This window comes from Mastacembelus armatus, chromosome 7, assembly GCF_900324485.2.
Source record: "Mastacembelus armatus chromosome 7, fMasArm1.2, whole genome shotgun sequence".
NCBI lineage: Eukaryota > Metazoa > Chordata > Actinopteri > Synbranchiformes > Mastacembelidae > Mastacembelus > Mastacembelus armatus.
The window spans coordinates 3,857,481-3,882,120 of NC_046639.1; the positions used below are offsets into that span (position 1 = coordinate 3,857,481).

Sequence of the window (24,640 nt, forward strand, 5' to 3'; positions counted from 1 at the left end):
GCAGGGCCTCGCTTTGTGTGAAGCCCAAGTCAAAAGAAGTTTCATGAAATGAATTGAAGTCATACTGTGTCTGTATAAAATAACTCTGATGAGTGACAGTGTAAAAGCATGACTGTCATATCAGCTTGACAAAAAAGATCCTTAAGTCATTAGGCTACATTTGTGACATGTGTTTGTGACAGCAACACTACACCTTTATCCTCCACTACATAGATGTTGAGCTTCTCGGTACAGACTCTTCTCCATTGAGGCTTTGAGAGCTATTTTGTGTTGGGAAATGATTATTTCTTTGAAATACCAGTAGAGTTGAAATAGCAGTCTGTTTACCAGATGGAAAGATGGAGGTCGGTCAGGTTCCCTTTGTGAGCTATCCACACTTTCCTCCCACGCCTCGGCTCTACTCTACTGTGTGGCTGTCCTGGTCAAATATCTGATTTGTGAGTCATACCTAGCCTCTATACCCATGGAGAAACATGCTGGGTGTCTTAAAATACACTCTGGCAGGGCAGCCATGCAAGAGCTCAGGCTCGGCACAGAGCACTGGAGCTGCCCATGGGACTGGCATGGAACGGAGGGTGAGGAGAGACGGAGGGTGAGAAAACCGGCGGGGGAAAAAAAAAAGGGTAGTGGGTGGAAAGAAAGAGACGATGGGAGGTCATGTTGGAATAAAGATTATGAAAGCCTAACTTTCTGCCATGTAATACAGCTAGTTCAGTGGTGTGGGCAACTCTTAAAACATGATATCTGTGATTCTTGAAGCAAAAAGCTGGAAAACACAGTAAACATTCAGACTAGTTAAACACTAAGGTCCTTGTAGAATAACAGTGGAGAGATGTAGTCAGAATGTGATGTTAGGCTGGCCTTGGAGAGGATGGAGGAGAGAAATGTGAAGGAATTTCTGAAAGGGTTATATTTACTAGCAGTGCTTTGTCCTGTACATTTTATCACAGCCATATACAGCAGCATAAAAGTTATATAAAGTTATCATTATGAGGCACCTAAAACACTTTAGCTCTGACAAACTAAATTAGTTTCCTCTGGTGCTCCATCAGCATTCAACTATAATCATGATATTTTTCTAAATCTGCTTTTGTCAATACCTTTTTTAACAGTAGATCAAACGACTATGCAGTTGAAAGTGTTCGCTTGTGTTGATGAACAAACAGAATATTGACTCAACTCTGCAGTTTCCCTCAGCTTTACAAAGTGTTTCAGTGTCTTTTAGCTAACGTTCATATTTGGCTTTACTTTGTTCTGATCAGTGTAGTCAGAAGGCAGATGCTTTCAGCAAAGAAACACCCTGTTTGCTGTCTGCCCTGCCTGCAGAGCAGGTTATCCACTAGCTGATGAATATGGTGGGGTGTTAAATCAGCTAAATAGCCTCATGTTCTTGTCATGAACTGGTGGAGACCAAAACAGAGCTAAAAGGAGATAGACTATTGGACTTTGGGTTGGCCAAACAGAAACTAATGTAGTAATGTTGCCAACACATTTCCCAGTGCTACTGTCATGCTTTAGCTGCTGCAGGAACTGTACATACTATAGGGAATGTAGGGACAATGTTTTGCATTGGCAGTAAAGACTTTGCAAATACTGTCATATCAAAACATAATCCAGATGGATTTACATGTCCTGCTAAAAGTATTTACTAATACAAATATGGTCTAACTCTTATCTAGAAGCTAGGCTTAAAATGAAAAATAGGCAGAAAATGGGGGCGAAAAGAGAGTTAAGGACAGCGGGGGTGGTAAATTTGGCTAGCATTTGAGCAAATGACTGAGGGCAGATTGTCTCGGCTTGGGGGGAAACTGGCAGCAAGAGGAGTTCTCTGGGCAGGAAGTGTCTACTGATCATCTGTAGGGGCGTGTCTGCATGTAGACGGACAGGGGGGGAGGGAGTGAGAGACACATGGGAGATGAGACTCGTCTCTCTCAGAGAGGCGTAAAACAAGGGCGTGAGGATGAAAGTCACAGGTTGTGTGAGGGCTCAATGATGAAACAGGCTACACAAAAGGAGAGTTTGAGTGAGGCTGAGAGACACAGATGGGCAGGAAGAGAGGGGGAGAGAGTGACAGGGAGAAGGAGGGAAAACTGTCAGTTCCCCCCGCCCTGCCTCCCTGCCTCCTCGGCTGTGCTGGCAGTGCTGCGCTCTGGTGAAGAGAGATTACCAAAGCCCAGCCTGAGGTTGCATGTATGGACACAGTCATTACCTCTGCCCTGTTAACAAATGACACGTCTGTCTGAATACAAACCAGTGAGTTTCTGATCCCCCGCCCCATACCACAGAGGTGCTGAGTCTTGATTTAGCAGGAAAAATGTAAAACTTGATAACAGCTCAATATCTTTACAGTCCTGTTTATTGTACTGTATTATTTTGTTTATAAGATATCGACCGTTGCTGTTTTACAAGGCTGGGCAGTGCCGCTACCAATAAATCTTCTGACGAGGGATGTGTTTTTGTGAGCAAACATTTTTTCCATCAGTGTGTATTTTCTGGATTACTTTTAAAATGGTTTCTTGGTCAGTTCTAAGACCATAGTTACAGTATGTCTCTGCATGTCTTTGTGTTGGTGTCACAAGTTTAATCTGTGCATTGGCGTCCGGCCTCACACAGCATGGGGTTAGAGACGGGTCTGTCAGAACACACTATCGTTTCCGCAGTCACTGTGGAGATAGATGCAAACAGCTGAGTGGAGCTGATTGATGTCAAGATATACTTAGAAGCTAATCATCCAGCAAATAGAAGCACTGGGATTCCTGCAAAAGGAACTGCCTGGTCGCCCTCGCTCCAGTTACAGCCATTCACAGGAAACATTTCAGCTCTGCCACTCAGTTCATTTGCAGCAATGTTTTTAAGAGCTGCTCTTGGATTAATGGATACCACACCCAATTTGAACAACACTCTAGTTTACTGCCCCTAATTTTTGACACCGATGGGGTCTACTCAGTGCTGCTTTTAATAGTGAGCAGCTCTGACTTTGAAACACGGCCTTTACCTTTTGCCTGAGAGCCCATGAACTGTCCTAGCCCTTTGTTTTCTGTGGAGAGCGCCTGTCTTTTCATATCTGCAGGCTTCTCACTTCTGCCATGGCAAGGATAGATGGATGCCATTACCCCGACTGAGAGTCGTGTTGTGCCATATGCTGCCTATTTTTCTTTGAGCATTTCTCTTTGCATCATGCATAGTAGAAGAAAGCTGCATCTGCGAGACCTGCTCTCAGCTCATCAGAATCATTGCCTTCACATTAGCAGAGCTGGACAGTTAAAGCACAAACATTACAGTCTCTCACCTTTTTTTAGAGCTGCCCATGGTGCTTGTGAGCTGCTCTACATGAAAATGCAAGGAAAAGGCCAAGGCACTCTAATTAACTTCACCTGGCATTCCCACTTACTGTGAATGTGTCTAACCTTTACAGAACCTCGCTTAGTCACCTCTCCTCTTAAACACCCAGGTTGAAATCCTCATTTAATGTCAGTAAGCAGATTACAACCCTCCCGCCTTTGTTTTCTTCTTCCTTAACCTTCTTCAGCAGTAGATTTTTATGCAGGGCAGGCTGCACTGCTTTGTGGTGGTAAATCAATAAAACAGTGTCCCCTATAACAGACCTCTGTGTTTTCCATCCATCGATCCTGTCAGACCAGATACATTTAAGAGAAAGCCCGGCAATTACCCTCAGCAATCCCAACTTTGATCTATAGTGCAGATGACAGGTGCCAGACATGAGCTTTGGGTAATTGTGATAGTGAAAAGGGACATCGTTAATCATTCTTTCTTGGCCCGAATTCAGTTGCTCATGATCAGTTTGTGATTATTGTCGCTGTTGCTGGTTGTTTGCAGGCGTTGCCATCTCTATGGTGCCACTGGAGCACAGACCATGTTGTGTCCAATATGAAATAGCTTGGAAGTTAATGGATTTAGAATTGCAGGCAGAATCAAGTGAGAAAAGGCCAAACAATATGAATGAATTAAGAGCAAATAATGTTTTACTCAGTCCAGGCTTGTTATTTAGAGAGTGTGGTTTAAAATGTTGATAATATCAATTTTACCCGCCTTATTATCTCTGTATTTTCAACTTCACTGAAGACATTTAAATTTGCTGCAGTTTGTTGGAACACAAGCTTATGAAGTCAACACACTTCTGGGAATCAATTATGCAACTGTGACCAAATTGGAAAAGCTAAACTTTGTTGTTTGTAATCTACTGATAAAAGACATAATTACATTCAGAAGATTTTAAATTAATTCACTTATTTCATAAGAGAAGGGTAAATTACAAACTTGCATTCCACTTAATTTATAGCCTATTAGCAACACAGAGAACAAAACACAAAGACGTTAGATTGTAATCAGGATCAGTCTCCTTCAGTGTTTCCTTCATATCATAATTCCTGCACATTTAATCCTTACACCTTTGTATCTTTTTTTCCATCAATCTTTTGATCAAGCAGTTTTGGTACCTAGAGGTCAAAGGGAAATTAGAAAAGCACAGGCTGAACACATGGATATTTGTACTGCAACGAGGTGGAGATTCCAGGGGAGTAAGGGGTGGTGAAATTAACAGGGTGTAAGCTTGGGACAAAGGAAAAAAGACATTGCCATTTTAAATGGTTCCCTGCAGCAAAAAGCTCCAGAGAGACAAATGTTCAAGCAGCTTTCCATTCCAGCTGGGGCAAAGTGAGGACATGATTCAACAAACCTATAACACCTTTTGACTCCATTGTATTACTGTGTGAGCTTTGCTAAAATAGATCGCCTATCAAATGTTGCAAATAGATGCTTCACTGTTTGGACAGAGAAGTCTTTTTAAATGCAAATCAAGTTGCTGTTGCTTTTCCATTACTTTGCTGTACTCCCTCTATGACCAATCCATTCAGTTTAGGGAACACTGAAGTGATTTAATGTGTGACATCACTGCAACTTTCCCACCACTTTTTTTAATTGCATCACTGAGTTTGTGTTTTTTTTTTTTTTTTTTTTTGCTATTTTGTTTTGTTTTGTTTGGTGACTTGAAACATATTGACTCGTCTTGGGCTTGACCTTTTCCTCTGCTCCTCAATTTGTCAGATTTGTGCAGTTGACCTCTTTTGAGTTGTGGGTCAAAGCTATAACTCACACTCTGTGCGTTGAAGCAATCCCATCAGCAAGACACTGTGTCCTCATTCCTGTGTTTCCCCAGTGTCCGGTTGCTTTTGATCTCTCTAACAAAAATGGATGGCATTGATACAGTGCTTAGATTAGACTGTGTGATGAGGTGCTGAACTGGGTTCCAGAAAAAATGATGCATGACCCTGCTTGTGCAACCACCAGTCTAATGGGAGGTAGCTTTTTTAGTTCCAGACTTGCCACCAGGTGTGATTGCAGTTTCAAACCTCAGAATTGCTGATGGGATATTAAGTCTTTTTTCTAGGCAGCACAGATAACAACCTAATACTTGGTTCCACTATCAACTGATTTACCTGTTTCTTTTTTGATGATTTATTAATCAATAGCACTAATGTCTAAAATGTCACCAGAGACTTGTGTTCTTTCTGTTATTTCCCTCTAGTTTCCTTGTTTTCCTTGTGTCTGTGTTTGTGAAACAGTTTTCATAAAACCCTGGGATACATATGGATTTTTCACATCAAAACATTTTTGACTCTGGCACATGTGTTTTTGTGGTAATTCATGCCCCATTGGGTGATTCTGCATCTAATCACATCTTTCCACTGAATTTGAAATCAATGACGCTGCCTCAGAAATTCAGTTTAAGCTTTGTCTGAACAAACAGTAAGAATCTACAGCCATGCTACTCACTCAGTGAGACTGCACTTAGGCATAGTGGTCCTATGAGCTAAATGCTAACATCAGCGTGCTAACATGCTCACAGTGATATGACAACATGCTGATGTCAAGTCAGAGTGTTTAGTCACAAAGGTATTGGATCAAATTTGACTTGATGCGGAAGAAAAGGACTACAGTGTGATTGCACTTCATCCTAAGGGGAATGTGAACGTCGGTATAGATTTCATGGCAGCTCAGCCAATAGCTGTGGAGACATTTCACTGAGAGCAATAAAAGAGAACCTCATGGTGGCACTAGAGGAAATGTCAGGGGATGACTAAAGTCATTAAGATTCATTATCTTGAATTAAAGTTTGAAAAAACAAAAACAGGAAATCTATTTAGTAGTTGCTGAGACATTTTAGTCTGGGCCAGAATGGTGCACTGTCAGACAGACAGATCTACAGTTCCATAACTACACCCATGCTGTTAGCAGGGCTAAAAATCAGAGCAATTTAAAAAATGTTTTGGGCTAAAAGAACACCTGCAGCTTATGAAGCGGTTTCATGAACAATAGGAGAAGTGTCTATCTCATATCTTTCTAAAAAGCTTGATTCACTATATACTGATGTTTAGATACTCATTAGATACTCTAGGTATCTACATGTCCACTGTTGATAGTATGTACCAGCTGATAGTGATAATTAAGATAGCTCAGTTATTATCTAGGTTATTATCTAAGATAGCTCAGTTACATCCAACATGATGTACGTTGTGCAACTGGGTCAGTCAGGGTCAGACTCTTGAAAGTTGAGGAAGATTTTGAAATGCAACTGAAAGCCCCAGAGAGGCTAAAACCTTGAGTCATAAATATATGAAGTGTAGGTACAGGTATTGATTCAATGTTGTGATCAAAGTTCTTTAGACTTCTTGGTTAGTCATGTTATATAGGTCACATTTTGACAACCTTTGAGCAAACAGGATGGCCAAACTGTTGTTATAATGTTATATTTTTAAATTTTGTCATATTTCATGGTGCAAACCTGCCCTACACTTCCCATGTTATTGTCTGATAGTCATGGTAACTTGTCTTTGCTGTTAGCCTCGGTCAAATACGGTGTGAAACAGAAGTGAAAAACGTACCACACGAATAAAACTCAATTCGTTAAATTCGATGACATTACAGCATGTGGCCTGGGCAAAAGACCCAATTACCATTACATAATGTGAATAGCTTCTTACATGATTAAAATTTTAATATTCATTTGTTTTGCAAGTGCCTGTGATAACCCCAAGCATCATATACCTGAACAAAATGTTATGTATGACAATCTATATTACATATATAAATATTGTTATTATTCATCAATCTGGGGGGTTGGGGCCAATCCCAGCTGACAATGGGTAAGAGGTGAGCTACACTTTGGAGTGGCCACCAGTCTATCACAGGGCTGACACAGAGACAAACACTCACAGTCACACCTACAGACAATTTAGAGTTACTAATGACTCTAACCCCAAATGTATTTGGAATGTGGGGGAGTACATGGAGAAAACCTACAGAGACACAGGGCAAACATGTAATCTGTTTACAGCCACTGTGATGGCAGTATTGCTGTTATTCCCGTTTATATTCCTGTTTTCTCTTAAAAACATGTTTTGCAATTTCTGATGATATTCTTTCCCCAATAGCATTCACAGTTATTTCACTTCCTATAAATAACCCATTTAGTTTTAAACCCAGGTTATGACTTAAACTTGAAGCTTACCCACACACATTAGACAAATCAGATATAGTATATAGAGTGATTTAGACTTGGCCATTCAGAAGTGTGATTAGGTTCTACAGGCCCATTGCTATCATCTATGACACTGCACCAGGACGGCACCAACACAATAATAAACATTCCCCTCTTCTCTTCGACCCCACCTCTTTTCTTCTAGATCCCGCAAATCAGCTATGCCTCAACAGCCCCAGAGCTGAGTGATGACAGGCGCTATGACTTTTTCTCGAGGGTGGTTCCACCAGACTCGTTCCAGGCCCAGGCCATGGTGGACATTATTCGAGCCCTGGGCTGGACTTATGTCTCCACCATTGCCTCAGAGGGCAGTTATGGAGAGAAGGGAGTGGAGGCCTTCACACAGCTCTCCAAAGAAGCAGGTAAGGAAGGTGATCAGTGATGGGAATTACATAATGGTCTAATCATTTTTTAAAATGTATTTATATTATTTAAATATACATTTTCACCCACGGGATGTTTCATTTCATGGTAAAATCTTGTTTTCAGTGGATGAATTTTTAATTGGTTTGGCAACTTCTTATTCAGCTCCCCAGTGAGCTGTGGAGTGTTATGGGAAATGTAGGCAAAAAGACAGCATGCAGGAAATGTTACACATCACAATAATGACCCATTACATTACTATTTACCCATGTCACTCTTTTCTAACCAATTCAGCTTTTTGCTTCATGCAAACTCAGAAGAGTATTTGCCGCAACATTTCCTAATATGTTCTCTTTGGCCAGCAGGGAGAGGAGGATGGTCTGGCAATTGTTCATTTGGGAGAGTTTTATTTTACTCTCTGCATTTTCTGTTCCACTCAACCAGATTTTTTATCCATGCTATTGAGAGTGCAGAGCTCTGAGGATGATAATGATGGGCAGTTGGGCTTGTGGTCAGTCATTTTAAACTACTCCGACCCATGTTCATGTATAAAGCAGCAGGGTTTCTAGATATTTTTGTTTTAGATAGTAGCCAGACTCTCCGTATCTAGACATTTCTCTCAGAAATCATATGATTAAACAAGCTATTTGAGTCAGTATTGTTAGTTAGGTCCCGTAATTTAACAGTAATGATGATTGTATAAAGTGGCAATGATCCTTTTTCAGGCTTTACAGCTATTTAGGTCTGAGTTTGGACGAGTTAGAATAAACATCTTAGTGAGTACTCAAACACTAATTTGTATTTGCACAAGGTGCTGTGGTTTAGCTTGTAATTGGGCTGAAAACTGGGCACATTCTTTATGCATCTGCTTATTCCACATTGGAGCTGCTGTTGTCATGTTATGGTACATGTGAGTCAGCAGAATACAGTACAATAGATCAGATCATATGGTTTATTGTGCTGAGCATCCGTAGAGAATTTTAACAGTTGCTGGGTTGCTGGATGATTGAAAAAAGCTGTTTAATGCACAAAAATTTCAGTAGTTCTGTTCTACCTTCATGAAAGAATCGCTTTAAGAGCAATCTTACATGGTTGGGAAAAATTACCTTCTGTGATCCGTGGCAGCACATCCATGTACCTCACTACAGCAGCACCAAAGTATTTTACTACTTTTCACCTCCACCTCTATGGATCATAGTCCATTTCCTGTAAATCTGCAGGGAGTGATTGCTGTCTCTTCTAATAGACTAATGTGCAGAACCCTCTAAAATGAGGAAAGCTAATGATGTCCCACAGGCACCAACCAGAAGTCCGGCATGCATGAATATTTGATCTGTTTGCATTCATGTCCAGTGTGATCACTCATTAAAATGTTAAGAAGCTGTTTGTGGTTGCGCAATTTGGTTCAACAGAGAAAGACATAAGTATGTGTAGGAAGGAATAAGGAAAAGTCCTGATTAAAGCCTTATTTCTGAGGTTTAAATTCATCTTATATCCTGATATAAACATGGTTTCTTCCAACTTCAGATACTTTTCCACTAATGTTTCTGTTTTTTCTTTTGCAAGTAGCAGTAAACACATTGATATTATTGCCACAGCAGAGCAGAGGCACAAGGAGTATAAAATTATAAACCATGGTTGTTGTTGACTCATCCCGTTGCTACCGAGCTTCAGTCACTTTGCAGTATTTTTATTCATGTACAAATGGGAAATATTTTCTCTAAAGAAAAGCTTCCAGGACCCAAGTATCTTATCTTTAATAAACACATTAATTATTTAATAGCGTGGCTTTACCTTCACAGGATTCATTCAAAGGCACCGGCTCTGCACCAGAACGGACTGGAATAGATTGAATTGAATAAAAAGCAAACATCTTAGTGAATATGGGAAAGGAAATGGCCGGAAAATACTGTAAGTGTATTATGAATAAATGTATTAAAAACATGTCATTTGCAATAAATTGCTAAAAAGCAGAACAACAACAACAATATGGCTGGGTGGATGTTGTTGCAGCATCCTTTCAGGTTGATCCATGAGGACTTGAGACAGTTTTTGTGACTGCCCTCTATGGTTGCAGTGAAATGTCAGATGCATTAGTAGGACTCTCGCTTCACCACTTCAAGGAGAACCATCTAGTAGACTAATGCAATATGGCTGCCCATTACCCCGAGCTGAGACTGGAGTGATGGTCAGCTTGTATTGATCCTTTCTGTTTTTTCTCTTCTTCTGTTTTTTTTGCTGTGCTTTCTATCTCCTGTTTAGGCACTATTCCATTGTGTCCCTTCCTGCTGGCTGCAGGTGAAACTGGCAGAGATTAATCTTGTTGGTATTTTTCTGTGTCTGTCTGGACTTAGGCCAGAGCGCTGGAGTTTAGTTTTCCTACTTGATATAAAAGACTTGAGATTTGTGGAAAACCTCCCACTAAGATTCACTGTGGAATTGATTGCAGCAAGTTTCCAAGACAATGTGTTTTTAGAGCTAGCTTTAATTTGCCAATAAAGCCAAGCAGCACTCGTATTTAGCAGTAGGAGAGGAGGAGTAGGAAAGAAGCCTGATGCATCTGTAAATGGACCATGATACTTGTGCACAAAGCATCAACAATGCTAAGTCCTAGACCAGCAGTGGAAAAGCAGACAGGATATGAAGGGGCAAAGAGATGTAGTACATGAATATCAGCTGCACATCAGCCCATTTTGAGGTTCTCCCACGTGTTCAGGCAGGGAAACTGGAGGGAGCAGTCTTCCATCTGACTGTTGAGGTGATAAATATAATTGCAGCACTATGGATCCCCTGAAAGTTTGGGTTTAGAGGGTTTTGAGTAGACGGGCGGGGGGTCGAATTCATCAACAGCCTCTAATTTAAAGGGATTTGTATTTTACTGAGCAAAATAGTGAAGCTGGATTGCTCACCCTGGAGTGCTTTTTCCGAACCAAAGGCATTGATGATGAATAATTGAAGCAGTTAATGCAGTGCATGACCTATGGCACTCAGACAGATAAGGAGAGAACTTCCAAGAACCTGGTGAATTTAGCTATCATGATCATTTAGCTGTCTTTGATATATTAATCAAATATAGAGCAGAGAGCAAGGAACCACACTTCATGTGGTTTTGATATAATGTTGTGCAGCTAAAACATTTTGTCACACACCATATATATATATATTTTTAGACTTTTCTGTCTTTGAAATCACTGTGGGTGTGTGACACATACCTGCTGACATACTGCTGCCCTGGAACTGGAAGGTGTTGCTAAAATGCCAGAATCAGACATTATACTGTGCTGGAGTCTCCAGCAACACAGAAACTTGGGAGTGCAGTTTCATACTGTAGCTTTTCAGGCAGAGCTTTAGTCTTCTTCTTTGGAGACATGAAGTGTTAGCTGTGCTGCACAAATGACACCAAGAATGTTTCATTTTAACAGAATACCACAAACCCTTAAGCCACAGCTAGGCCATTGGCGAAATCTCCATTTTTCTGTTTAGTCCACTTAGGGAGGATAAGAGCAGCCATCCCAGAGGTCTTTTGGCACATACAGAATACTTTTCCGCATCAGGAAATATCTGTAACTCTGCCTGTTGATAGCAGAAAAATGGATGGTTAGGAGGAGGTTCAGCAGTTGTCATTTTGCTGTCTCCTGCCTTTAGAAATGCCACAGTAAACCGTGACTGGAGATGTGTGATCTGCCAGCTAAAAGCTGTTTATATCAAAGAAATGAGCCTGAGGAGACTGGCAATTAGGAGATTCCTTCCATTTCTCTGTCTACTCAGGGAAACTCAAACTGAAAGGTTATTGGGTAGGCTAGTAACATTTTTTGAGTGGGAGAAATTTTAATTGGTTTGGGTAGAGCTTTGTTGCTTCAGCCTAGGCCGACAGTAGTTAGGATATTCTTTTACACAGGTGATCATATTATCTGTTTATTCAAAGTGCTTCAAAGGTTAGCTTGTCCTTCGCACCAATAATTATCACACTGGAGTGGAACAAAACTCTTCTTGTAATTGTTTTCCTGAAAGATATGATTTTGCTTCTCAATAATGAGCCTGAAGGCAACAACATCTAGCAAACCACTAAAACCCAATTGTTCCAAATATAGTTTCTAAAATGTATTTAGCAATACACAGAAGCAGTGAGTATCCTTCATCCAAACAAACTCATTAGAGCTGACCTGCCTGAGAATGATTTATTGTCAACACTAATATCCACTTGGTTTGTTATTACCAGCTGTGCTATCTGATTGTTTTACATCCAACAAGAGATGTGTGGTAATGACTTTAAATGAAAAGTCAATGGTAGGTTGTTGGATTTTCACAAATCCATAATATGAAATCTGTAGCTCTAGATCCCTGGTGGTGTAGATTATTGGATTTGTTATAGCAAATATGTTTATAATTCCCTCACTCTTTGAGATGTTGCCGGTGCATGGACAGAAAGCACTGTTCCAGTGTTATATTGCTGTTTGATAGCTGTGGTTTTCAGATCATTGCCAAAATGTAAATGTATCCACTGCAGGACTATCATTTAGACTTTAGACTATAGCAAGCATGACAGCCTCATCAAAACCTCAGTGGTGTATTCAGATGTGTTTTCCATTTCCACATGGGTGAGATTCCCATGGGAGAAAAAAGCAGCTATCATAACCTTGGGCTTTGTTTGAGTGTGCACATGAGTAAGATCTTTCCATATGCCTTATCATTTCTTACTCCTTTCCCATTAAAAAGGTGGAATCTGCATCGCGCAGTCTTTGAGAATCCCCCACAACCCCAAGCTGGAGGATTATGACAAAACCATCCAACAACTGCTGGAAACGCAGCACTCGCGTGCAGTCATCGTATTTGCCAGTGAAGAAGACATACGGTGAGGAGCACAGTGCATTCTGGCTTCATCCATGTCACTCACGATTCTTGTTGACTTGCCAGGTTGAGGTCTTTAATCTCAAAGTAGCAGCTCCGGAAGATAGGTTAGAGGCACAGGTTTACCATGTGCACAGGATGACTGCTACACAAACACACCTCTAACGACACAAACAGAAGCAGTGCCTCAGAGGAGAAGTGGGAATACAGATCACAACCAAAGCAACAGAGATATTGTTTCATTTACAATGCCTCATGGGAAAAGTTTAGGTAAAGAAACACAGAATCAAACATTCAGTATCTTTAAATTCAGAGACTCCAGAAGTAGATGTGCTAGTAAAAGAAAAGAGAAGCTGAATGAGAGACGAGGAGATTAATGATGTTAACTCTCTTTATTATCTCTGAATGAAAGATAAAAGTAACATCTTTGTTTAACACAAAACATAGGAAGGTAACACAAAACAAGGCCTTCTTTCTTTCTCACCTTTAATGAGATAAGCTGAAGAACTGTAGATGACAGTTCTGCGATGTTCACACTACTCCTTAAAGCCAGTTTTGCCTTTGTGTAATATGTGTATATATTAGATAGCACACACCTCTTGGGATCTCTCCTAATTCACACATGGATGTCCTTGCAGGGGAGTTCTCAGTGCCACTAAGAGGGCCAACCAGGTGGGCCATTTCCTTTGGATTGGATCTGACAGCTGGGGGGCCAAGAGCAGCCCGGTCTACCAGCTCGAGGATGTAGCAGAGGGAGCAGTCACTGTACTACCCAAGCGCTCCTCCATTAAAGGTACAGTATGTGCAGATAGACCCACACTGCCTCATGTCTTACTGTGTTGTATTTTTCTACTGTACTCTTCTGTTTGGACTCATTTTCTTTTTTTCTTTTTTTTTGTACATTTTTACAGTTTCCATACAAAAAAAATCCTAAGAAAAGACACTTGCAAGCTTAAAACATAGCATTGATATATTAGCGCCTTTGAAAACCAACAGAGTGAACATGTTATCAGCTGCTGTTCATCCTGCTGACACAGAGCAACTTGTGGATTTATTTAAAGTCATGGCTCCGTCCTCCTGGCAAATATTCAATATTCACTCTTCATTTAGCCCTGGATCTGGTCTCTACCAACATCAGAGGGAAATATTTGGCTCTTTAGCTGTTAAGTACTACAGTATGTTCATCAGCTAATCACTGGTAAACTATCTCTCTGCTGTTTAGTGTTGAGTAGGTGCAGCACAGCGGGTTTTATGTAGAGCCTAATGTTTTGGGAAACAACACTGATAAGAACAGTCAGAGTCAATCGAAACAGTAAAATTACAGGGGAAGAAGCCAAAACAGTGACCTAAAGCAAACACACACAGGATATACACTGCAGTCAATTACTCTTATATTAAGTATAGTGGTTTTAACTATTTTTAATGTATAGGTGTTTTTTTAGAGCTGTAAATAATCCGTGATGTTCAGTGCATTTCAAAAGATATTTTCACCCTGTGTATTTTCATGTGTGCACAATTTCCTTCTGTCTCCTCTATTTCTACTTGAGTTGGCAATTTCCTAGTTTTCTCCGAATGACTTTCCACAATCCTCAGAGAACATGTATGACCTTGTTGCATTTGGCCGTGGGTTGTGCATGCCCTCACTAAAGTCAGTTTGGATAAATTGGCTACTTTTTTATTAGATGTTGAACCAGTGAATGTAATCTATTGCAGTCATCACACAAATATGCTCATCAGTGTGATTTTGCCTACTTTAACAAATTCTCAATCTCAGACTGCTGGAGAAATTGTGTCACAGTATTACTGTTCTCTTTATCATTAGTGATCACCAGAATGAAGAGTTTTAAACATTGTTATGTTTTTTGATCATTTTAACATTTTCTGTAACGAAAGCTATAAGTGGCACTTTGTGTTTGTGAATGCCGCCCCATGTTCTCTACGCTGGGGCCTGTGCTGCCAGACATTGTATGACGACAAAGCAAGAAGTATGTGTTTGTTTACACCAGTGAAATTGGTGAAGAAGTGTTTTGTTTTTGTAAATCAACTTTTGTAATGGGCACTCCCACCTCTCTGGTATCCCATGATTCTTTGTGTAAGTAGTGGAAAGGGAAAACATCATAATAAATAAAAAGGCTGCTTTGCTTTTCCAATTTCACTGGTGTACAAAGGTTCACACTTGCAGTTTTGTCATTTGTTAAAAACGGTATTAAAGACAGAACTCCATTGGGCTTTCAATATATCTGTGACTGACGTTCAAAAGAAACACCACCACCGACCGTTTGAGGTGAATATGATTTGATTTCACTCTAAAACTGCAGCTGAACAAAAGTCCATCTGCAAGAAAAAGGGACCAAATGAGGAAATTATACTGCTCTATTTGCCAGGACATGTACAAATGTACCACAGAAATAGAATTTCCCCAGCATCTTCCATCTATTAATCTATTCTAAGTTCTGACCATTGTCTCACTGCTAATAGCCACTCATCATTACAATTTAGCAAAGTAGAAAGTCTGGATTTTATGGAGCTTTCCTTAATTAGGCAGGGTCTAGCCAGGACAAATGTACACTGTGGAGCCAGTGAGAATATTATTAATCCAAGATGCACTGCTGATGGTCTTTTCAAAAGAAAATCAGCTGAGTCATTCAGCTCTGATTAGCCTTTATTACCTCTGCCCACGACTCAGCTGATATGACTGGATAATACAGAAGGAGGACACAGACAGGGAGACTGTGAAATTCAGGTTCTTCTCTTGTGTTCTGAGACGAAAAAATGGTACTAAATTTTACCCCAGCTCTGGTTCCTGACCCACATTGGGTCATTAAACACACAGGCTTTCTTTTTGCCTTGTTACAGCAAGTTATCGCTTCTTGAGCTGATGCTTCATACAGGCACCTGAACTCTACTGAAATGAGTGTTAAGATGATACATAATACCTCCAATCCACTTCTGTTGTTATTGATTTTATGAAGTGAGGAAAACCTGTTCAGCATCTACCTCACAGCCTGAGGCAACAGGCTGTGGCACCACTTACAAACTCTGTGTTATTTATTATGCATCCTGTTTTTTAATTAATGTAATTTCCTAGATGAAAGAAGTGATTAAATTTCCATGGGGCTTGAGAGGAAGAGGAACCACTTTGGTCAAATTTTGATGAAGCAGTGCTTGCTGGTGTGCTTCCAGCTCCTAGCGGCCAGCACCACCACAACCATGGTGCTTTCACTTCATTTCCTCCAGGTCTGAATTTGTTGGTAATTGGTCCGGAACTGAGTCATTCTCCTCTTTCCTTTATTCTTAGGATTTGATGAATACTTTACTGCACTTACCCTAGAGAACAATCGCAGGAATGTGTGGTTTGCTGAATTCTGGGAGGAAAACTTTGACTGCAGGCTCCTCAGTGCCTCGAAGAGAGAGGACACCAGCCGTAAATGCACAGGTACACGAGTTTTGACATAAACAAAGTAGGGTCATTTAAGCGAAAAAACTGAAAGACCATACATAATTTCACCCTTCTGTGTCAGGTTGATGAGAGTTGACCTATAGACAACATTAGAAGCTGCAGATAAATGGTTGGGGTTTTAATTCAACCCCTTTTGTCTGCAGATCAGCCAGAAAGGTGTTTCTACCCAGCGGGTGCAGGCCAGGCAGATATAATTAGAATAATAATGCACAACAGTCTTAGTTGTACAACAGTTGCAGGCAGCCTGCTCCTGTGGCTAATGTCCAATAACTGTTAAATCCCATATTCCCTCTATTCCCCCTTAACCCAGTCACTTTCAGGGCACAGCACAGTCATAGATCATGCATCAACTGCAGAGAGACAGAGTACACTTTATTTAGGTTGGAAATTACAGTGAAAATGACAGAACACCAAATAAATACTGTCCATGCACTCATTCTGTTTTATTACTATCTTTGTGGTAGCTTTAATGATAGTGTTGTTGCTAACAGTGATGCATGCTTGTATTATCTAAACTCTGCCTGTCAACGTTGTGACAGGCATTGCACTGCATTTATAATCTATGTGGATGATGCCTGCAATGTGGGATGCTGTATTAATCTTGCTTGCATATGTTATAATAATGACAATGTGACACAAATTACTGTTTGCTGAAGGATTTTGTTTCCTTATAATCTCCAGTTTGGTGTCTTTTATCACACGTCAAAGCTAGAAAATGCTCATCCATTCAGTGAGCCCCACAGACACTCTTTAAAATGACTGTAAAGGTGGTTTATCTATTCTTCAGCTTCTCTGAAAATGGCTGTACTATATTGTTACTACAGTATATTCTGTTTTTTACGCCTAAAGCAGAGCTGATGTTTATGAATGTTAAATACAAACAGGGGACTTTTTGCATTCAGAGACTGTCCGTTGAGCATCCTAGGCAGAGCTCAGACAAGCAAAAAGGTTATGTGAAGGCTGAAATGTATCATGTTATATTTTGAGAAAGGGGCTGAAATGTCAGCACAAAGTGCTTTTGCGCTCCTTAGGTCCCCTACATTTTTATATGTGTGCTACTAACAACATCAGCCCCCCCACTGAGCTCTCCATGTGAATGATGAGCAGCTATATCCAAGGAGAAAATTGTCTTTTAGTAGTCTGAGTTATTTACTTGATGATGGTAAACCAGGAGCTTGAATATTATAATTGTGATGATAATGGTGATGATAATGATTAAAAGTAATAGTAGTATTTGTGTTGTTACAATTTTCATTCACTCTCTGAAATGCAACTTTCATCTCGCAGGAGTATAAAATAGCTAATTTAGTTTGTAGGAAAAAACGAAAACACCCAGCAGAGGTTGTTCATTATGTATTCTAGCAGTGTGTCAGCAGCATGAGGCAAAACCTTTGGAGGAGCCCATAGTGAAAGGGCACAACACTGGGAGGAGGATATAAACGAGCAGAAACTGTAGAAGAGTATGCTACTAAAGTTCATGGTGATCTTCATCACTTTTTAGATTGGGACAAATGAGGTCCATTCTTAGCAGCCTATTGCTTTGTAATACACCACAGTAGTTCAGAATGTGTGTGGTGTATTTGTCACAAACACTTGGTCTCAAAGCTTCAATTTGATATTTTCCACTTGGGAATTAGATGTATTCTTATGTCCTATGCCACATTGTCCACATTTGGTTTAATTCCTTCAAAATCCAAACTATTGTTACTTACAGCAAATTGATGAATGCAATAAAAAAAGAAGCTGGGGATCATAGGGAGGAGTAAGCGGTTGCAATGTGATATATTTGTCTGTCAGTTCTCCTCTTTTTCTTCCCTCAGGCCAGGAGCGAATCGGGATCAACTCCAAGTTTGAGCAGGAAGGCAAGGTGCAATTTGTGATTGACGCAGTGTATGCCATGGCCCACGCGCTTCACAACATGCAGAGGGACTTGTGTCCCGATCATCCTGGCGTGTGTCCACAAATGGAGTCTGCAGAGGGAAAGAGTCTGCTGAAGTACATACGTAACACCAGCTTTAATGGTGAGTGGCATATTGTATAAGTTTGCACATCAGATGCTTACAGGATGTGTGGATAAGAAAAAAGTAAAAAAAGATGTGTACGCTATCTAGTTTTGGAGGACATTTTACACCTTACACTGACTATAAAAACCTAATTAAAATTAGATTACTGGCTATTATATATCACTATCGCTATGTTTCAAGATCTTCTTTTGAGATACAGAATAATAAGAGCATACTGTAGATCTGAGAAATGTTAGAATAAAAGAATACATAAACCTTTCATCAACATATTATATGGACTGACATCATGTTTTCTCTCATACTATATTAGCTTAAATGTGTGTACTGGCCTTACTCCATTATTTTATTAATAGTTTCAATTTTTAGAATGAGTCATAGGAGAAGATGCCCCTTTCACATCTGTACAGTAATATGGAGCTTCTGAAACCAAAAGGACAGAGCTTAGCTCTTTCTAAAGGTAACAAAATCCACCTACCAGTACCAGTAAAGCTCACTAAATAATACATTCCATCTCATTTGTTTAGTCTGTGCAAAATCTTTCATCTTAAATCTTAAAATTTGCAGGCATGCATGCATCAAATTGCCCCAAATATGCAAATATTAGCAAGCTACTCTTAGCACGTTAATGTTGGTGTTTGGTAATGTTTTATAGCTCATATGCATTTACTTGTGGGCTGGCTGCAATTTAAATTTACATTCATCTTCATTTATAGTGCAAACAACAACAGCTTTTTCTGGATCTGTGGAATATTTTGAGCCACTGTGATACATTATAGATCTGCCAATACTTGAACCTCTACATAATTCAGTTCTCTACAGAAAGTGGTGATATTAAAACATTAATGGCAAACATGACAACTGCTCTCATTCAGGTGTGAAGGGAGCAAAGAGGGGGATGGATTTACAGATGTGTTACATGTATGTCAGAGAGTGAACATTAAAGGCTCTTCTGAAAATACATTGTGTTGTTCTAGATAAGATTTGGCTGTTCATAATAAAGAGCTTAATCTTCTAACAAAACTGACCTACTTTAATGGGCTGAGCTCATTTTTCCAAAGTATTAAAATAACACTTCTCTGTGATGTATTATACGTGGGATTTGCTGTGGTTTGTGGGAAATATATACTTATATGTATGCACTATACTAGGATAGACTTACTGTTCTGATGATTAATTTAACATGCTAGTGTTTTATATAATTTCATTATTATTTAGCTAATTTAAGTGCATATTATATCCTATGACTGAAAAGGAATATGGAAAAGAAAAATCTTTTTGTTTGGCTGGTCAAACAAATAAAAGAAAAAGTAACATAGACACTATTCTGTAGATAGTCTGGTAATATTTTCAAAAAGTCTTTTCAAGAAAATCTGAATGCCTTTTAAAAGGATCATTAAATGAATCTATTATTCACAAGGAGCAAACTGTAGGCAGCAGAGCTCAAGTCAAGCTGTTTTTCTCGAACATCTGTAGTGCCATCATTAATTTACAGGGTTGGAATTGGAGGAATTTGATCAGTTCAATTCCTTGTGTTATAATCAGACTAAAATGCTGTTTTATTTCCATTCATTTCCTGGTCAGGTTCATCAATTCTTGGTTATGTGGGGGCATTTGGTTTGTTTTGCCTTAACTCATTATTATTACTATTATTATTATTGTTAGAAGTAGTAGTGGTAGTAGTAGTAGTAGAAGTAGAATGCTGGTAGTAGAAATAGGTAACAGACGGTACAACATGTTACTAAAACAGATGGGCTCAGTAGTTTTTAGCAAATGTTATTTAAACAAAAACAAATTTGCATTTGCAGGCAACTATCCTCAGCTGTAGATTAATACATCTTTGGTGCTAGAGTAAGTATTTACAACAGAAAGACAGTTGGTGGCCTATATGAGATTGGCGCAAAACAAGTTTTGTTCTAATAAAGTACATTTGGTCGTTTGCTGATGCTTGTTCAGTGTGAAGCAGTATAATGATCAGGTTTAACAGGGGAATTTATGCTTTGCAATTATTTATACAAAAAATGTGTGAAAGCAGTGAGCTAAAGGCTAAAGAGCTGCCTGCTTTTCTCCAACACTGTCGCTATGGCAGCAGTGCAGAGTTCCAGCAGGGGAGAAACCCTCGAATTTTAAGGTAGACCTGTACAAACAGAATATATGCAATTGCCTGAGCAGTGGTAGTATTTTGAGGAGTCCTTAACTAAGTACAGATACATGCATGGGATTGTGAATCTGCTGTCCAATCTCAATAACCATCCGGGATTCTGCTGACTTTTCTGAATTTTTCAGCTCCTGAAAACATTTACCTTCATGTGGCTCTGACAAAGAACACTCAGTTTACCCATGCCAAAAATGAGATTTGTACTTTCAACATCTCCTCTACCTCTTTCTGTTTTGCTCTTATACTCTTAAACCTTTTTACAGTTGAGTGAGGATCGTTCTGTTGTGGCTCCACCAGGCATATCTTACTGCCCCTCTTTCCATTTGGACTGGAACCACAAATATTATCCTGTGTATGTGCCACTGCTAATGTGCATTTGAGAGCGAAGGAGTGTAAGCCTCCTTTGTTGATCTCCCCACTGTGCTGGAGTCACAGAGCTGAAGAGTGAGAGGCAGAAAAAAAAGAGAGAATAATGATGCGAGAGAAACACAGCAGTGGATCCCCAGTCCACCCACACTGCTAGGCACAGCACAGCAGCAGTGCACTTTTGTCATGACTTAGTTCAGAGCCGCATGCAAATGCATAAATCTTTCATCTTAGACAGCGCTCCAGCTAAGAAGTCTACACAGACCATTTTGTTTCCTTGAAAATATCAGCCAATAGAAAACAGAAAGGAATTTCTAATGCATTTTTATCTGCACACACAGAAACAGCACTTAATTATTTCTCTAAAGCTGAAGGGTGCCAAGTTCCCAATAACTCATGTTACTTTATTGAATGATTTTGTGTGTTTGTGTATTTGTCTAAGCAGTACTTTTTTGCTGGGGCGCTCAATCAGAATGGTATCCCTGTCACAGCTTTTGCTCACAAAGTCAATACCTTGTCAACATCTCTCTATACAGTGTCAACAAGTCTTCTGTCTGTTTGGTGAAAGCAGAAGTGACAGGACAGCGACTGCCACCCACCGCGTTTTAATTTGGTTTTCATATTGAGGAAGTTTTCACCCTGGGCTTCACAATTACACTTGAATTAATGATGAACACTGCTTTATTTTCTGTGCCATCACATGGAAACTGATGAATTAGTGTTCCACTTTTGAACAGGAAGACTGGTGGGTCAAATGACTCCAGTGGTGCCACGTTGCATAACAGCACATAGTGAGTGATTTGTGACTCTGTATCAACATGGAAATTACTTTTTAACGTTTCATAAATTGACAAGTATAATGCATAACAGTGTCACAAAGTCAAAAAGAAAAAATTTGGGTTGCTCATAGTATTTTATATTAAAATGGTCCCTTATTCTTCTCTCTCAAATGAGATTTTTCTCTTTCTACCTCTGTCTTTCTCGTTTTACAGGAGTCTTTTGGTGTGAAACTTTTGTAGACTGTGCAATGACAAATGTCCTTGAAAAACAATTGGAGGGAGATGAAATTCCCTTCCAGCTAAAGGAAAGGAAAAGGCGCAGTGGCCTTCTATGCAAAACTAGAAGCTCTGTGCTAGATACAAAAGACAACATGTCCCCAAAAGTGTTTTGGACATATGCTCCTGATCCTTTTGCTACACTTTTTATAGCCAGAGCTATTAAAGAATTTAATTCCCATGCCAAGTGTCATCACACTCCCCCCTGTCCCATTTCAAAAATGGTATCTCCATTTGTGCTTATGAAGTACTGTTTGCAGTGCCAAGGTGAATAGACGTGTAAAATGCTCTCTCCTCAGCATTGTGCGATGGTAAAAATGACCTCATCAACAATGCAGACCTCATGTATAAAATAAAGGACAACCGTTTTTTCCCATTAATGCCATTCAACTTTCACTGCTGCGAGGGAGAGCTCATGTTGAGTGACATCTGCTTTAATACACTACCTTGCACACACTCTGCAGTCACGAGGCTCAAATTGCTGAGTGATGTGCACACATCTGTGCATAACCCTAGAGTAGACACCACAGACAGACTTAAGAGCACACACAAATACACATTAAAAAAAACAGCTCCTTTTCTCATGCGTACTGTTTCAGGTGTCTGCAGTCTTCTCCAAGCAACAGTAATTAGTGAAATCTTCAGGGCTCTGCTTGAGACAGGCAGCTCCACACTGGCAGCAGATGGAGACCGTATGATGCTTTGGCTGACCTGTTTATCCTCCCTGCATCCCCTGTTGTTGTACACTGCGTGATCGAAATGCATTACTTTTAACCAGAGGAGTTGTGCGCTGATTTTAAAGTGCACTCCATTTCTGATATTAGAACAGAGCTGCGAGTTCACATATCTAACCAGATTTAAATGTGAAAATATGTTGTCCCAGTGGCTGTTGTGCAGACATGAGGATGCATCGGAAGCAGGTGAGAGAGTGCCATAGTAGAAGGCTACCTTCCCTGTCTATCATTATCATGAAGGTTCAAGATATAGGTCATGGTCTTTGGAGGTTTTAACTGGGAGGAACAGACTCACACATTCTGTGGTCCTTTGTGTGGCCCATGTAGGACATCGCACAGTAGGAGGCAAGAGGTTAAAAGGTTATATTTTGCTCGCGAAACACCAGCATATTACACTGTTCTCCTCTGCTCTTCTTTTGTTGCCTTTTTCTCTCTCTCGCTCTGTACAGGCAGCGCCGGCACCTCTGTTGTGTTTAACAAAAATGGCGATGCTCCGGGACGCTATGACCTGTTCCAGTTCCAGATGACCAATTCCTCCATTGCAGAGTACAAGGTGGTAGGACAGTGGGTGGAGACACTCCAGCTCAGGGTATGACAGTTTAGTAAGACTGTGATCACAGACTACACACAACCACTTCAAATGTTTTGACTCAGGGATGCAAAATATTTACTGATATCAACACTTGTAGTGTTTTTGCAAAATTCAAATCTCTTATGTGACGAGGGGTTGCACATTATTTGCATCTCAAATATGGAGAGAGCTCAGGTGTAAGCATATTTTACTTTCAGTTCAATTGATGTATTTTAGGCGCATAAAAAGAATCTGTTTGTGCTCTTTAACAAGAAAAAGAAAGTCTTATCTTTACCCAGCCGATAAATGTTCAGATTCTTCAGGTGTATTATTGCTCCAACAATGAATAATAATAAAGGTAAGACAAATGTTTCTATTTGTGCTTAAAACATGGTTTTCTACGAGGTTATCAGATGCTGCTTTTTAGAAAAGAAAAAAAAAAACCATGCAATTAAAGCGACAGATTTAAAAAGCTGTGTGCAAAGGAGATAAAAGGCAGCAATTTCAGTCTGTCACATTTTCTACCTGTAAAGGGGTCTTAGAGCAGGACTAAAGCATCAGGAGGGACTAAAACTGAGAGTTTAATATTAAGAAACAAACAGTGTGTGAAACACTGTGACCTGACAAAGATCTGATTTGAATCAAACTGTTGTATCATTTAAATAAATCACTGGCCTGGAGTGAGTGTGCAGGCGTTTTACCTTTTATGCTTTTGTCATTAATATTATTTTAATAGCTTTGCACCCGGTGATGTGCATATAACTACTCTTGTCATATTTGGAGATTATTCTACTCCCACTGCATGAGTCTTGGGAGTGACGATGGAGGAGAGTGGGAGGAAGAGGAAGAACATGTTTTTAACCCAAGTGTCAGTCCACGTATGCGCAGTCCTTGGCAGTAGAGCTGCTGTGGATGTTGATGTTGTTAGAAACTGACACCTAAATGTACACCTCCCATGTTACTCCTGGTGCTTGGCAGCTTTCTGTTGGATTTACTTTTTTTGATGAAACTCAAAATCTGTTACCAGATTTGGATTTTAAGGTGGACCCAGGAGTGCAATAAATAATATGAAAACTCTGTGTACTTTCAACAACATGGAGGGATTTTGATATAAAAATATGTGAAACTTATTTGACCTTTTTTGGCATTTCCAAAACATAGCTGAACCCATGGAATAACAACATAGATAATATATTTTTCATTTCACGGGAGCTTTAAATAACTTTAATTCACCTGCAGAAAATACTTTCTAATATTAGTGTTAGAAGCAGACCTGGAGACAGCTGCAGTGCTGCTTTTTAAGTGCAAGGTGTTGGTTTGTAGCCTCTGTGATAGATCTTACTGTCACAACACAAGAATGGGTTTGGGTGATTCATGTAGACAATAAAGAAACAGATGAGTTGTATTTTATTTCAAGGCAAACATAGTTTCAAATTGCCCATGCTGTATGATAGGATGAAACTGAGCTGAAATATCTGTGTATTTCTATGTAACTCAGATTACACA

At 39.8% G+C, this 24,640-nt stretch overlaps 1 protein-coding gene across 1 annotated transcript in view; it reads left to right on the plus strand.

Moving 5' to 3' along the window:
* LOC113145610 (metabotropic glutamate receptor 7-like) overlaps positions 1–24,640 on the plus strand; it is a 52,768-nt gene that overhangs the window by 14,501 nt on the left and 13,627 nt on the right. Inside the window, exons 2-7 of the mRNA XM_026332529.1 lie at positions 7,704–7,920; positions 12,638–12,773; positions 13,408–13,562; positions 16,068–16,205; positions 18,050–18,250; positions 23,013–23,152. Coding sequence (XP_026188314.1) covers positions 7,704–7,920; positions 12,638–12,773; positions 13,408–13,562; positions 16,068–16,205; positions 18,050–18,250; positions 23,013–23,152 — 987 coding nt within the window. The remainder of the gene's footprint in view (positions 1–7,703; positions 7,921–12,637; positions 12,774–13,407; positions 13,563–16,067; positions 16,206–18,049; positions 18,251–23,012; positions 23,153–24,640) is intronic.